The 17370-nt window shown below is 30.9% G+C and overlaps 2 protein-coding genes and 1 non-coding gene across 3 annotated transcripts; all 3 read right to left on the reverse strand.

The window, feature by feature from the left end:
• Positions 1-3106: 3106 nt before the first annotated feature.
• Positions 3107-4210, reverse strand: LOC17895196 (F-box/kelch-repeat protein At4g23580). The gene has a single exon (XM_006301218.2). The coding sequence runs from the start codon at positions 4208-4210 to the stop codon at positions 3107-3109; it is 1104 nt and encodes a 367-aa protein (XP_006301280.2).
• Positions 4211-12085: 7875 nt separating this feature from the next.
• Positions 12086-12157, reverse strand: TRNAE-UUC. Its single transcript has one exon. It is a non-coding gene; the product is annotated as a tRNA-Glu (tRNA).
• A 3111-nt stretch (positions 12158-15268) lies between these two features.
• LOC17896334 (heavy metal-associated isoprenylated plant protein 35) lies at positions 15269-16776 on the reverse strand. Its single transcript, XM_006302377.2, has 3 exons — positions 16557-16776; positions 16396-16471; positions 15269-16318 (listed from the first exon to the last, which is right to left on the reverse strand). Exons 1-3 carry the CDS (start codon positions 16650-16652, stop codon positions 15453-15455), a joined length of 1038 nt encoding a protein of 345 aa, XP_006302439.2. The 5' UTR covers positions 16653-16776; the 3' UTR covers positions 15269-15452.
• Between the last annotated feature and the right edge of the window lie 594 nt (positions 16777-17370).

Below are 17370 nucleotides of genomic sequence, written 5' to 3' on the forward strand. Positions count from 1 at the left end.
CAACGAGTACAATCTGAACTTATAGATATTATCAATCAGGCTTTAAGTGAACAATTACTATGGTAAGAAACTCAAATTAATCAAGATGAAATGATTGAATCCATGGAGGCCTTAGTTGATTGTTCGAATATTAAAAAGTGCAAAGTCGATGGATCCTAAAAAACTTTGGAATCGACTTCAGGTCTGGGCTGGTGGTGCTACCAAGGAGTGGAGCAGAAAATTTTGATCGAGCTGAAGGCCAACGAGCAAGTTCGTCCCTTCTACACTCAGAACTGGAGGCTTTAATGTGGGCTATGGAGAATATCATGATAAGAAGAATTGATTGCCAAGTGTTTGAAATAAATAGTGCAGAGCTAGTTATGATGGTGCAATCCCAAGAAGAATGGTCAGTTTTTTTCAATCTCTTAGACTTATTTGGAATGCTCTGATCCCCTTTTATGGCTTTTACTCTGTCCAAAATACTCGTTCTTGTAATTCCATCGCGGATGGTCTAACTCTTGCAGCCAGATTGTTGGCTTTAAAAGTGTTTTGCAAACATTCTCCCCTGATTAGGCTTCCAATTAGGCAACATCCAATAAGGATTTAATATATTAATTCCACAAAAATTCTACAATAATTCCACAAATCTTATGATTGAAGCACACAAATGTAGGCCAAAAAAAAACCACACAACAATTCTACAATAACATGTTATCATTTGTAGTTGTGACTTAAGTTCTATATATCCGGCAACTTGCTCGCCATTATTCATGTTCTATATTTTTCTTATTTTATACCAAAACTTTTTTGAGAATTTTTTAGAAATACTCTTTTTGGTGTACCCTTTTTTAAAATATTTTCTTTATCTATCCATTTTCAAAATATATTTATGTTTAAATATGAAAAATTATAACGTTTTATATGGTTTATAAGGTACTTCTATATAATAACTACTACTTGAGACTCGATACAAATATTTTATATTTTTTAAAATGGTTTTAAATTGTATTTACAAGTTTTATAAGGTTTTTAAATGGTTTTAAAAGGGTTTATAAGGTTTTTAAAGGTTTTTATAAGTTGTACCCCATTATTTTTCCCACAATTTTACATTAAATAAAAAACATTTCTTCTAGTGTTAAAAAAAGAAAAGAACATGTCTTCTAATTGTTTCATATATGAATTTAAATTGTTGATGCACTTAAAATCAAACATACAAAAATATACGTAACTTAATTTACCACCGCAAGTTAAAATTTTGAGATATTTTTTTTAATACTTTGATTTACCATTTATGATTATAGGTTATTTCTAGTTTAATATAAATATAATTATTAGGATTTTTTGTATATGCATATCCGACGGTTGGTTTGCTACGTCCGGGAGGCTTTAAAGACTTGTTTACCGACTCTACAAATCATTACATGATCTTTCTTTCGTTGCAGTGAATTTCTAGTCTTGAAATTACATTAATTCCTTAATAATATATATAATAATTATTCAAAAATATAATAATAACTACAAATTATACATTGACAAAAAAAAAACTAAAAATTATACAATAATACATCCGGTAGATAAACATAGAACATTTTGGGTTAACAAATTGATCTATATCATTCTATTCCAAAACCACTAAATAAATTGATCTTCCCAGCAAAAGAGGTGTATACTTTTGCAACATAACTTTGATTTTGTAAAGTGGTGATGAGTTCCTCAAAATTAAGGTCAGAGGTAATTACCATCATAGTGAAAGGTGGTTCATTGTCATCATATGAAAGTTAATATCATACTTCAAACAATATGCTAAGCTTAAATATTTTTAATGAGCCAGTTTTGCTGAATTCTTCTAGCAAGAATTATACAAAAATATAAAAATTTGATTGAGAGATCCCATTTTGTAACGATGATTTGTCGGTTTGAGTATTCCAGCAGCATAAATTAAACCAAAGTTTTCATCGATTCTTCATTCTCTTGGGATTAACTACTTCGTAAATCGATTGATATGCTCCATTCTCATAGAAATATGTGAGTTTTAATTTACATAAAAAGTTATTATAATTTATAAAGCAAAATATGAAGTACTTATTACTTGCACATCAACTGACACCATGTTGCAAAGGTATACACCTCTTTTGCTGGGAAGATCAATTTATTTAGTGGTTTTGGAATAGAATGAAATAGATCAATTTGTTAACTCAAAATGTTCTATGTGACTCCCGGCCAGTGAGTGCATTTTTGTGATATACATTACCAAATCAATTTCTTTAAACTTTTTCGCATGCACAATCATTTATTTTGAAACCAGGGTGTCATAATGTGTGTGTGATGAGGAAAATATGGTGGTGCATGCTCAGAAGTTTTAAGAGAATTGATTTGGCCACGTAAATAACCTAAGTACACTTCGCTTTTCAATGAACCATCCCGAGAGAATTTCATAGTTATGTGTGTACTTGAGCTGGAGTGATTGTCGGAACCATGCGAGTAAGAACAAAACACAATAAACAAGTCTTGAAAGCCTTCCAGACGTAAGAAACCGACCATCGGTTATAGATAAACGGTTGAGAGGAAGTGGGGACCATTAAAAACAGTGACGGTCGGAGGTTACATTTTTAAATGTGTCGGAAGTCTTGACGATAGATTTAATATGTATCGCTAGCATGTGCCTTTGCAATTTTAAATATCTATAAAGGTCCAAGTAAATATTTAGGTCTAAGAACTATTGAATTGATAGTTTTTAACTTTTAGTAGTAATCCACATAATTTTTAGAGTTAACTATGTAATTTTGTTATAAACCAGATTTTAACCGTACAAACTTTATTTTATGATAGAATTTAACTATAAATTTCATCATAATAACAATAATGTTTAATTTTGCATAGACAAAAAAGTACTAATCAAATTTTGTTCAACGCATTCTATCTTAATAGATAAGAGCTAATAATTTTATATTGAGAATAATATGTACATCTCGGTGATTTACAATTAATTCGCCCTACTATAAATTTGTTTGGATATAAATATAGCAATGACATATATTGTAATAATTTTAAAAATGAGAATTTGTTTATAAAATGTATTTCAAAAATACTAGTACCGATTTGGGGAAGCATATCACATGACCAAAAATCATATTGAAATAGTAGACGCTAGAGCATGCACCCCACCATATGGCTCGTTGGATCTAAACACTTTGCCAAACCATTCAACCTTCCCTCTTATCCCCAAATTTAGGTCTTTTGCAAGTGAAATTTCAGCGCACCATATTATTTTCTCCCTGTGATTTTCAACTTGCACATACTCCTCCCATAAAACCGCGATTTTACCACCGTAATCCGCCAATTTACCCTCAACATTACCACATAAGCTAGGCAATCCTTCTAAACCCTTCAAGTTTCTCCATATCTTAGGTTTAGAGTCATACCAATTGATCATAAAACCACCACCACAACGGTAGAACACGTTCTCTATCACACAATAAGTTGATGCTGATCTCAATCCCATATTTATCGCTAAATCTGCCTCTCTCCATCTACTTTTTTTATTACACAGCTTGTAAGTCGCATCTAAATCATCAGACCTCACGTAGATTGTTCCTTCATACGCAACGATTGTGTATTTCGAGCCTCCTAAGCATATTTTATCGCTAGGGATATGCAAAAACTCCCAAGTTTTGGTACTTGTATCAAAAACCTCTATCCAATTCGTCGAATCGAACTTGTTGTAACCTCCTATTACATATATTTTCTCATCAAGAACACAAGCGGACGGCAACACACGAGCCACCCGCATACTTGGGGCCTCACTCCATGTGTTAGAACGACAATCCATGACCATGACGGTTGATAATGCATTATAATTAACAAATCCGCCAATGGCATATATGTAATGACCAACCGCTACAACAGTTGTCTTAAAATCCACTGGTGAATTAGGAGATGGAATCGGGACCAAAACTTTTTCGGCATTGTGTAGTCTTTGGCAAAGAGTGAACCAACGTAATGGGTTGGTATAATGTCTATAGGATCTAAAACACACATAGAGACTACTCTCAATGCGACCTAAGAGGATTCGGGTTTGGTAAAGTTCCTTGGAAGCGATAAGAATGCGAAATCTCTTGGAGACTAAAGAGAGAGATGGGTAATGCAATCTTGAGATACGTGCTAAGCAACTTAGTATCAAATCATCGGGAAGCATCATAAAGCTTATTACCGGTAGGACTTCTCCATTCATGGTCGTGGTGGATGTTGCGGACATAATGCTAGTTCACGGTTGTGTCCTCTCTCCCTATATATAGGGAATTAACATTCATAATATCGTTAGGAAATCTCATGTGCGATAATTATGTTATTTATTAGTCCTAATCCAGTTAGTAATCCCTTTAACTGTCCTTTTGACACGTAAGCAAATACTAAATTCGTACTTTGTGATTTGTTATGCCGACAATGTTTGTAAAAAAAGATATACATAGAGCCAAAAGCTTCATGCATATAATATTTCCTTATACCTTCAAGTGCAAGTAATACTTGGAGAAATAAACTCTCACGTGATTGAAGAAGTCTCATTGAACAATGATGATGACAAGTGGAAGTGTCTCCCTTGGACCATTTGGTCGACAAAGAAGTATAAACCAAAGCTTTGCTGGAGCAAATTGATGATCAATCTTGGATTCAGTTAAACATTGATTCAAAGATATAAAAGAAGGAGAGCATGAAAACACAGAAAGAACAAAAAGATTTGGTAACCCAGTTCACTGCTACATCAGGTACGTCTTGGGAGGAAACAGAGTTTTCAACATCCACTATAGATCAAGAGTTACATATGTGTTTTGATTACAACATATCTCTCACACTCATTTAACATCCTAGATCAAGTCTTCAAAAGAAACATGAAAGAAGAATACTAACAAGACATCAAACCTAGATACACCAAGAAACTACATCTCTCTCTAGCACTCGTTCACCTCTCGGAACCCGCATGAACTAGGGTTTGGGTCAGCTCAACTTCTGCGTCTGTTTGGCCCTCTGTATTTAGACCTAAAATAGAATCGGCTCCTGTACGAACTTCAGACCAGTATTCGGCCTAATTTCTGACTTAGACCAAATAAATCCATGTAACACAAAGAGATAATAACTTCAAGCTTCTGATCCATATCAGCTTTATTTTTCAAGTTAAATCATACATCAACATTTGCTTTGGTTCGATTCCACATACTTCAAAAAGATGTACATTGATTCTTTACGTGAAGATGATGAGCATAAAGCTCTGAACCTGTTGAGCGGGTTTATATATTATTTCATCACTATATACATACAAGTAACCAGTTAAATGAATGAAGGAATTGTTTGCACTATGGATTAATATATTTGATGTTGTTGTTTCTCATAATGTGGTTCGTGATATGATGCATTCAAACCATGGATCGATCATGAATGTTCGATGCTCGGCTTTTTTATCAATTTATTTGGAGGCTACAAACATAAAACCTAGAACAAATTAAAAGCGAGATCGTCTTTGCAAATGACAAAGATAGACTATTTATAGCTTTGTGGCCGAGACGCAAGTTACCACTCGACCCACCACGATCATATATTAATAAGTTTAGTTCTAGGCAAACTATTAAATGTTTTTGATGAGTTAAAAGTTATATAATAACATTCTCGTGAAATAATAAAATGTTTCAAACATTCCTTTTTTTTTTAATTCCGAGCAAATCCCCATACCTATGAAAGGAGCGGAGACTAATCTCTGGGGGAGGTGCAGCCAATAGATAGACCCTTTTTCCGGATATTCAAATGGACCGAAAGCAAAGACGCATATCCATGTGACCACATGATAAATGAGAAAAAATTCGTAATTGGGGAGAATCAATCCCTTGTCTAGACCAAGAGGGCAATTTTTCCACCAGAGGGGAACCACTTGCCCACCACCACGTGGTTGCTCATTAGTTTTTTTTGTTTGTCTTTGCTTACAAATAAAAAATGAGCCATTAAAAAGAATGCCCATATTATTGTAGACTTAATTACTAGACAGGGATTTTTTCAATTGCATTTATAGGTTTTGCCATTTTAGCTTAAATATTAGCTTAAATATTTTAGATTTTCTATTTTATAAGATTTTAAAACACAATTTTATACATTATGTTTGGGTTTTCTGGGTTCCATATTTATTTAGGGTTTAGTATATGTTATAACATATATATTTTAACAAAACAATTATGAAAACCAAAATTTTAAGAACTTAAAAATAGCAAATCCAAAAATTTTAAATGAAAATGGCACATTCATAAAAATTTAGTGAAAATTGGCAAAATTCATAAGAATTCCATTACTGTATTTGTATTTTAAAATGCACATTTTAGGCCTTTAAGTGGGTTCGATCCTACAAGTGGGTATTATTGTTACTTTCCATTTTTTTCTACTTTCTAAAATTGCTTTAGGACTTCAAGGTTCTAGGGCTGGCCCTGTAATACCACTCATTATTTTCTTAGTTGGATTTGTGCTATGAATTGGTAAATAAAATAAATAAAAATTGATATTGAAATCTAAACAACCAATAAATAACGTAAACTAGTATATATATATTTTCTTAGTTGGATTTGTGCTATGAATTTTTCCGGACCTCGACAATCTTGAATGCTAGTTTTTGATTCCAAATAATTGAAATCTTATAGCACATAAGAAAACTGTAAAAATATTATTTTTATTAGAATTGAGAATTGCATATTGTTTATAGAGAAGAAAATAAAAATCAATTATGGCAACTAAAAGTGCAGAGGCATTGCTTGCTCGATGGCATGCATCAACACAGAGTTTGGCTTCACACAATGCTTGCAATTGAATATATTCATGACACAGTTCTTGTCCTTGCGTCTCCTTTGTCACCATCCCTAATACAAAGTATCAAAATCAAAGAGAAGACATGTAAAAAAATAAAATACATATTATGGATTCTTATTTTAATATATTGTGAATTAAACCTAGAACAAGGATGGCCATGAAGATAGCAATAATGGGGGCTTTAGACATTTTGATGACATCATCAAAATGAAAACTTCAAAAGTAAATGTGATGGTGTAATGGTTTTACATGTACACAAGAATACATTATATATAAGAAAATTAGATGCATGCACTAGCTATAAAAAGTAGAAAAAATTTAGATTATGTAAATGACTAAAGATAATAATAAGACGTATAAAAAAAGATCTCTGAAAATTAACTAAAAGTGAAAGTTGACTACAAATACATATAGAAGAATATGTCATTAAGCAGTAAACAAATAATTAAATACATGATGTCAAATGCATAAAGAAACAATTTATAAAAGTAAATAAATAAATAAAAACAGTTTTTAACAATTTGTACGTAGATAAGCTACCATTTACAAAAAGGTAGATAATGCTTAACTCAAATTAACCAACAAACTAAACAACAAATCAACATAACCATCAAACATACATAATTTCAGCAACCTAACATGCTTTATAACCTTCTAGAAGAATTATAAATAAACATAACACAACAACGACATACTTGAATATTCCATGTTCCTCGCCTTGATTTCATGTCACACCTTATTTTTACTAGCATAATATTGAAAAAATGTGTGAGTAATTACACTATAAATAAATAAATTTATTAAGGTATACTCTTGTGACAAAAAAATTTCATCACAACTGTAACATTTTTACGATATTATGAAGATAATTACTAACTATATTCTGATGGAAAAAATCATGACCAAATTTTTTTCACAATTAGTGAAAATTATGCGACGATAATATCCAACGTTAAATATTGTGACGTATGTTGTGACCAATATATTGTTGCAAATTAGTTATGAACTTATAATGGATATGCAAGTCATAATTTGCGACATTAAAATGAGTAAACATTAGTAACATATTAGTATAATTTGTTATGTCATAGATTTGAGTTTTGTCCCAAAAGGGTTTTGCAATCCCTTTTTTTTAACTTAAAGTTATGCATGTTTCCTCGGACCTAGTCTGCATGCAGATCCATGAACTAACATCAGTAGTCTTGTGAAACCGTTTTCCATTGCTACAGAAGAAACCATTAGTTGTTCCACCAAATATTTGAGTCTTTGCTTTCTAGAGAGCTTAAGTTCATTTCTAGAGAACTAACAGCTTAAGATATTTGGTCAAATTCATGATATAGTGTTCTCCAAAGAATAGAGATAAATTATAATGCAGATCAAGTGTTTATGATGATTATAAAAAAATTTATGATTTTGATTATAATTTAACAAAGAATATTTTTTTGAGTTTATGTTTAAAGTGATAATTATGACCATATGCAATGATTTTTCAGTAATAACTTGTGCCATTTGAAATCTAACTTTGGGTGATGGAATTGGGCCATTATGATAGTCACAAAATACCAAGTCTTTTTAGTATTTACTACAATTATGTGACAAATATTTAGTTACATTTGTGACTATTTAATACTATTTAATACTATAGTTCTTTAATATTGAGTTGCATAATTAAAATATTATATTAGTCATGGATTGTGACAAAATGGATATTAGATATATTTGTCGCGACTCATGTGACGTTTTTGTTATAAATAAATTTTTTGACATATTGCAACCATTCACAAACCGTAAAAATTCGTAATAATATATTCTAACTAAATATGATCTCTTAATTTATAATATTATTTTTTCGTAGTATTATCACAAATATTTAGTGAGACAATTCTCTTATTTACGAGTTATACACACAAGCAAATCTAAACATAAAGACACTCAATTAATAACCAAACAACAATCATATAATGTTTAAATCAATTAAAAAATGAGCACATCTCTATTTGGTTAAGGAATTTAAAATATATTTATTAGATTTTACACATATAATTCCCAGATAATATTACATTACAATGACAAATACAATTTTTATCTGATCAATTCAATATTAAATAACTTTCTTATTATTTTAAAATTTCATGGTAAATGAAAAAAAAAATAGATGAACAATTACTATCATTATCTTCTCAATTTTCGAAGATATATCATATTGGGAATTTTGTCATTTTTATTTTTCATATACTAAGATATCACTTTATATTTCCTTGAGAATAATTGAAATAGTAAGTACTAATAATAAGTCAAATAAAAACTACAATTTTTTATTTTATTTAATAGAATTGAGAATAGCATATAGTTTATAGAGAAGTAAATAAAAATCAAACTTTGCAACTAAAAGTGCAGAGACATTGCTTGCTCGATGGCATGCATGTGCCTTTTCCATTCTTGTGCTTCGAACTACATGCATCGACACACTGGTTTGGTTTACATGGTACTCCTAGTTCAATATATTCATGACATAGTTCTTGTCCTTGAGTCTCCTTTGTCACCATCCCTATAGAAATATTTAAATATAATCTCAAATTTTTATGTTATAAAATAAAACCCAATGATTTGAAGAAAACTATCAAATCAAAGAGAAGACATGTAAGTCAAACCTAGAACAAGGATGACCATGAAGATAGCAACAATGGGGGCTTTAGACATGTTTAACGATTTGATGATGTAATTATAATGAAAACTTCAAATTTAAAAGTGATGGTGTAATGGTGATGCATGTACATGAGACTACATTATATATAAGAAATTAGATGCATGCACTAACTATAAAAAGTAAAATATAAAATAAGATTTGGTAAAGGACTAAAGATAAGAACGACATGTCTAGAAAAAACAAATCTTTGAAAATTAAGTAAAAGTGAAACTTGACTACAAATAGACAAAACATATAAGAATGTCAACAAATAATAAATTACATGATGTCAAAATGGATAAAGAAATGTTACATAAAAGGTAACGAGAAAAACTATAAGTCAAAATTCAGATTTTCTTGCTTTAAGGATATCAACTAATCAAAATTTGATAAACACTCTTTAAAAAAAAACGTTGGAAGTCTTGTGCGTGATCTATAACTTTGAATGTCTCTAGATCAGACTTATATAATTATGTGTCTCTAGATTGCGATGAATGTAATATTGGTTGTGTGTGTAGTGAGCCGACACACCAAATTGAGTTTGGTAGTGAGCTTTACCACCTATGACTGTACATGTTCTGATGATATCATATTGACATATCAGTAATCAGTTCCTAGTATTGTAAACACATGGCTGATGCTAGAAAATTTCATTGGAACATGATTTAAATCGTGTCGTGAGAAGATGTTTTTTCGAGACAGTTCTAGTGATTGCGCGACATTTTTCCCCATTTCGTGACACTCATCGTTCATCTTTCCGTGAAATTTGTCATGCATTTCCTTGCGTTTTCGCCACACTTGTTCACGAGCGCAGCCTTGGCTCAAAAAATTTAGGATCCTAGGGGAAACAAAACTTTTTTGGCGCTTTAACAGATTTAAAGAAAAAGATATTGATATTTTAGATCTCACTTAGAATAATAATTATTTTGTTTGACCATAAATTTACATAATTTTTCTGGAAAAAAGTTTTAGTTTCTATCAAACATATGTATCGTGGGCCTATTCTTATTTTTTCTCTAATAAATGGATCCCTTTTACAAAAATATATCTATTTTTTAAATGTTGATGGCCCTTGGGCCACTGCCCCTCTGTTCTACCCATTTGAGCCAGGCCTGCACACACGGAAAACTAATTTACCAACTATATGTTGTGGACTAACAATTTTGGTAGACCACTTACGACTATACGATCGCATTATAGAGAAGTAAAATATTTCTACATTACGATCACGAAGGACTAATAGTTTGGAATTAATTTGTAATTCAGTTTAGGTTTTGGTCTTCTCTATGCTAGTAGTTGTTTTTGTGACAATAGGGTCAATTTAGATGGTTTAAGAGATGATTTCACTTAGAATCGCGTGGGTTATTCATCTCGCAGTGGTTGAAAAAATACAATGATTTTCGGTTGGATCCAACTTAGTGTTTCAGGGTGATACTAGACTGAGTCATTGTATTTGGGTGAAATTTGTCGAGGTCGAATGATTTGTAATTTTGATTTGGTTAATGAAAAGTTGATGTTGAGCCAAAAAAAGAAAAGTAAAATATTTCTTACATGTAGATCCTTCAAGAAATCCACCAATAGGTCTCTTTATATGTTTTGATTGCGCTACATTACACACACATATATGCTTCTCTCTGCAAACCCTAGGCTAGGAACCTTTGTCGATTACGACTGTATTCCATCATTCTTTGTAATACTCCTCAAAGAGAAAGAACCCAAAACACTACAAGCTTAGGTTTCTACATACTTCTATTTCTATATGAAACAAGGATATGTGACTTCTTTAATGGTTTCTAAGCCCACATGACACTTTTCTTTCTTCGTGAATCTTCTTTATAATGTATCAAATCTTTAGCAACAGTTCTTTTGTCACAAACAAACGCTTGTACATGTCACACACACTTGCCTCTCTATTGTAGTTTGTATCAACTCTTTTGTCACACACACTTCATATGTTGCACCAAATTGTAAAATATTTTAGAATGTAAATTTACTTAAACGAAATAACTTATGTTTAGGCTTTTTAGATTTCAGTCACTTAGAACGATCAATTAAAGCTGACCATTGAACATTTTGCTGATATTTGCAATATAAATTTATTATTTAAATAAAAATATATTCATTTTAAAAAAAAAAAAACGTTTAAAGTTAACTAGTAACCATAGAGTTTGATTTGTACAATGCAAATACTAAATAAGTTCATACATAACTAATTAATTGTACTTTTGATTAAATTTATATCGTTTGTAGTACTTAAGAGTTAAAAGTAGTTTTTTCTTTTTTTTGGTCATCAGTTAATAGTAGTTTTTTTTATCAGTTACATTTAGTTTCATGCTTAATCAATATTTGAATTTTTAGATGATAAATCATTATTTTTAATTTGGAAAAAATAAGATAAATAAACATTTGTTTTTAACTATGAAAATGATGATGAGTTTGTTTACTGATCACTACCATTACATTCAAATTCAACTAGGTTCATTAGATGTTTCTCCTTTATTACTCTTAATAAAATAATTAATCATATGAATTTATAAATAATTGTAATTAAATACTCATAAATACACAAGGCTTAAAAAAAAGCTCCGATGCCGGGAATCGAACCCGGGTCTCCTGGGTGAAAGCCAGATATCCTAACCGCTGGACGACATCGGAATAATGATTATGTAGAACTAATCACTATTATAAAACAAGTAATTATATTGCTTACTTTAATATAGTTTCTCTCCTTTTTCCAATAAAATAGTTATTACAACTACTAGATCTAATAACTTCGTTTTTAATTTTCAGTTTACTATATTTTGAATAACTATTAGATGATGAAACCATACAATACAATCCCCAAGCCCATGGATCATTTCTCAAAGTTAAATTACACTTTTATAATCACGTTTTTGGGATTCCAAAAATTTGATTATAAACTAGATTATACCTACGGTTGATTATTCAAAATGTAACAAGTACAAGTTAATTTAATAAGTTTTTACGTGAAAACTGTTTGTTATACTTCTTGTCTTTGTTCATTTGTTTTTATTCGTAGTTCTATAAAATCAAACAAAACTTAACATTTTATGTTTTGTCACAGTCTAGTCGTGTGACGACTAGTCAAGGTTCTTACATTGATTTTAGTAACATAAATTTTGATACAAAACATGTTTGAATGAAAAGGACAGAATTTAAAATCATTTAAGTAAATATATATTTCTGACGTCGTCATTTAATAAATAGACAAAATTGAGAAATGAATAATGTAAATTTGTAGAGTAGAGTTACTTACACCTAGATCTCCTACTCTTTTTTTTCTCCAATTCGATTTTAATGTAAATTCGATTTTACTCATTATATTTGAGTTTAATCGGTTCTAATTGTCTTTAGGGTTTAGGGGGTGTTATTGGATGAAGAATTTTAAGGGATTTTAATTACTGGTGGATTTTAAAGTTCAATAGCTTTTAAATATTAAGATGGATTTGGGCTGAAAGAGATGAAATACTTTGAAAATTGTTAGGATTGTGTTTGTACGTGTTTTAGATGTAAAATACATTAAAATCTTAAATGAAACAAAATCCATTGAAAATTGAATAACGCTTGTTTTAAAGTACTTTAAAATACATCCAACAAATGTTAAATCCAATAACAGCAGATTTTATTGTGGTTTTTAAAATACATTATTAAATAACGCTAGATTTTGAAATACATCCAAATCAATTAAAATACAAGGTTGAATAACACCCCCTTAGTATTTACTATAAATTAAGTTTTTTAGGCAAAAAAATCGAAAAGATAAACAACTTTGAAAGTTCAAAAATGACAAATCCACAAAATTTTAGCAAAAATAGCACATACATAAAATTTGCCCTAGAAAATGGCAAAATCAGTAAGAATCCTCAAAATTTAAATTATTTAAGTAAACATATATTTCTGACGTCATTTAATAAATATAAAAAAATAAGAAATGAATAATGTAAATTTGTAGAGTAGAGTTACACCTCTCTTACTTTTTCTTCTTCTCGAGCATTGCACATTTTCAGCTTTTATTTTTGTTTTATTTTATAGTAATAATAATTTTACATTTATCGAAGTCTTTTGGTATAACGAAAAAGTTAGAAGTTACGTATACATATGAGTCTTTAATTTTCGCATGCACAATAAATGTTTTGACAATGAGATTTGTGATTTTTTTTTTTTTGAATGGTCAAGATCACTTAAATTGCATGTCTCTTTGCCCCAAGTTTTTTATTTTCTGTAGTTTGATTAAAGCGATAATGAGATGACAACAAAAACTTATTTATTGTGTGTTTATGGTAACTGATATTATTGTTGAGACTTGTATTTTTCACACATCATTGTGGCAAAACGTTTTGGAAAAACAAACACCAAGACCATTGTGGCTTCATAGGTTCATTTTTTTCAACCATTGCATTAACATGATTCGTTTTAAGAGACTTTCCCGTAGAACAAGAGTTTGGGGAACTAGCTATGTCCTAATTACTTCTAAAGTGTGTGGCTATATTATCCTAATATTTTGACAAAAAAAAGGAAGTTAAATACTCTCTAAAACAGAAATTTCATTTTGTTGTAGCTAAATCACATAATATATGGTTTTATAGTCTATGTCACTAGAACAATTCGATCGAATTTATATATAAAAAAAAAACGAAAGTAAAATAAAGAATTTTCGTAAATTCAACCAATAAAACGAGTTGAAGTCGTCGACAATTTTAGGTATTAACTAATAGTGTGAACATTAGCATAATAGATTTTGTAAAAGTAAGTTAATTAAATCAACTTATTAAAGGTTCTTTTAGGAATTTGGAAGTGTTAAATTAGCAAATGAAAGAACTAAATGTCATGGTTTGTTTCCAAAACTCAAAGAGAAAAGAACTATACACTAATTTCCCAAGTAATTAAGAAATGTCACTATAAGAAAAGAAAACAAAAACAGAAATATCAAAATGCCCAATTAAAAACTTATACATGGTGTCATTGTCTTTTTCACTAGAACAATTCGATTAAACACGCATAAAAACTTCAAAACCTTATAAATATGTTTGAAAAATAAAATTAAAAATCTCGTAAATTCAACCAATAAAATGAGGTGAATCCATCGACTAACTAACAACGCGAACATTAGCATAATAGAATTTTGAAAAAGTAAGCTAATTAATCCAACTCAAATTTTGTCAACTTATAATAGTTAAGATTTTCAAGAAATTTGGAAGTGTTAAATCACCAAATTAAAGAAGTCCATGTCATGGTTTGTCACTAAAATACATAAAACTAAAGAAGCAAACAAAATAAAGCTATCAATTAATTTCCTCCATAATTAAGTAATTAAGATATGTCACTATAATAAAGGAAAAACACAAAAACAAAATGCACAATCAGCTTCTACACTTTACACATCACACTTTCCCCATTACAACTAAGCATTGCATCTTCCACATTTCTCGCTTTCTTGTCATCGACGTTATATATATATTTGAATAACTAAGAGGTTTTAAGCCGAAACTTATATATCCTTTCAATTCGATCGAACCGACGACCTCTAGACATTTGCTAGAACTTTTTACCAATTGAAATATTAGCATTTGGATCATCGACACATTATAACTTAACAACAAACTCATATTTATTTTTGTCGTTTTAAAAACTCTAAAAATTAAAAGATCTAGTCAATAAGCAAAAAAGAAAAACGAAAAAAAAACAAAAGCATACATATAGATGAATTTTAAAAATAGAGCAAAAAGTTATTAAAAGCTGCGAAAGTAATAAAAACAAAAGCTTAATCTTTATCTAAACATAATCATAGTTATAGACCAAAACTAATACAACAACATTAAAAAAGACTCTCATTAAGCTAACATGCACGTGTATAACTTAAATTACGAAACCACCCTTGAGTCATACAAGGCGTATAAGTAAAGTTCAAGGTCCTTTTGGTAATTCACCATCACATAACCGAGCAACCACTTGGATTCTCGTCGCTGAACAACTCATACGAATCCGACGGTCGAGATGGATACGCGTTTTGATCGTACGGTTGATAATTATGGTGCATGTAAGCGTACGAGTACGGCGGTGGTGGTGTATAATACGACGCAGCGTCTACACTTAACGGAGGCTGCGCAACGTTATAACTTACGCCGTACATGACTTGCGGCGCATAGTAGTTTGGCGCAGGATAATGATACATATCGTGACGTGGCGGATTGTTATTGGTTGGAATATGATTAGATGAACGGTCTTGATCTTCTGTAGTGGGAGGAGGAAGTGATTGAGTACGCGCAGGTCCACCGGTAGGATTGTGAGGAGTGTTCGAGTTTTGCCCTTTCTTTTTCTTCTTTTTACCAACTTTGCCATTACCAGCTTCACCGGTTACTTCAGCTTTCTTCTCCGCCGCCGGTGCCGGAGAATCCTCCGGTGGTGAATCCGTTGGTGGTACCGGAGATTCTTCTTCCTTAACAGAATCTTTCTTTTCTTGAACGTCCTTTTTCTCCTCTTTCACCGGAGCATTTTCACCACCGTCGGTTTTATCAGAAACCGGTTTATCACACTTACCGGGTTCGGTTTTTTCCGGTTTAACAGTAGCTTCAGCTTCATGAGTTATTTGCACTTTCTCTTCTTTCTTCTTCTTGTTCTTGTTCTTGTTCTTCTCTTTCGGGTCGTCGGGTTTGGTTTCAACCGGGTCGGGTATCTCCGGTACTAGTTCAGCGTTTTTACCAGCTTTGTGAAGCTTCTTTAACATAATCTCCGGTGAGACAATACCTAGTACTGTTACTTTATGTTCTTTCACATCAATGTCCACTTTATAAACACCTATATAACCAAAAATATTACACTTAAGTACGTATAAAAAAATAAAGATTTGATGTGTATGTATGTAAACATGTTACCTTCAATGCTAGTAAGGATCTTTTTAACTTTTCTTTTGCAGCCTTCACAGTGAATTGAAACTTTCAAAGTAGATAACTACAAAAGTACAAAAACTCAAGACTTTGAAGTTTAATATGTTATGTGCATGTAAAAGGGTTTAGGGTTAAGTATATATATATACCTTGTATGGAAGTGGAAGAGATGATGGTATGGTCGGAAGAGGAAGGTCTTCTTTGATGATTTGTTTAGTTTCTGGTTTCATTTCTTCTGTTGCCATTACAGAACAGAGAAGAGAAGTTGTGAGATCTTTGAAGAGAAAGAGAGAGAGAGAGAGAGATGAAGAGAGACAGGAGTGTGTGTTGGGAAAGGCAAAAGATTATGGGGAATTCATTATGACTTTATTATAAAGAATGGGGATATGAGCTTTATTTTTTGGTTTGTTTTTTTTAAATAATTTGTTTTACATTTTGAAATTGTGGGTAAATTATAAAATGATCCTCGGAGTTGGGTATTGTTTTTAAAATAATCCATTACTTAAGGAATTTGCTAAATAAAACGTATTTTCTGGTAAATTTTTTTGTGTAATATAGTAGTTGAGATTTATAATTGGCTAAAGTTTAGTAATAAGAACATTTGAGTTAAGTAAGGTACGGATAATATGAGTATATGAAATCACTATTCTAGCAAGTAAATGTTGGATTAAATTTTGGATGTTTGGCTGAATGTGATTTAAGGTTCACTAATTTGAGATATTGGAAAAACTAAATCTCACAATTTTTTTTTTCAAACTGCAATTCATTTCATTAGGCGTGAGCGGAGCTAGAGAATACAAACACCAAGATCAAAGCATATGGCTAATGGTGAAAGTGCAAACTCTTCATTTATTCTCAGTAAGGCTATTGATAGAACATTTTTGAAACAAGTTTTGTTCTCTCCAAACACCAAGATCAAAGCATATGGCTAATGGGCTGGTGCTTTGGTTTGGCTTTTAAATA

Source organism: Capsella rubella, unplaced genomic scaffold (assembly GCF_000375325.1).
Source record: "Capsella rubella cultivar Monte Gargano unplaced genomic scaffold, Caprub1_0 scaffold_2, whole genome shotgun sequence".
Classification (NCBI taxonomy): domain Eukaryota; kingdom Viridiplantae; phylum Streptophyta; class Magnoliopsida; order Brassicales; family Brassicaceae; genus Capsella; species Capsella rubella.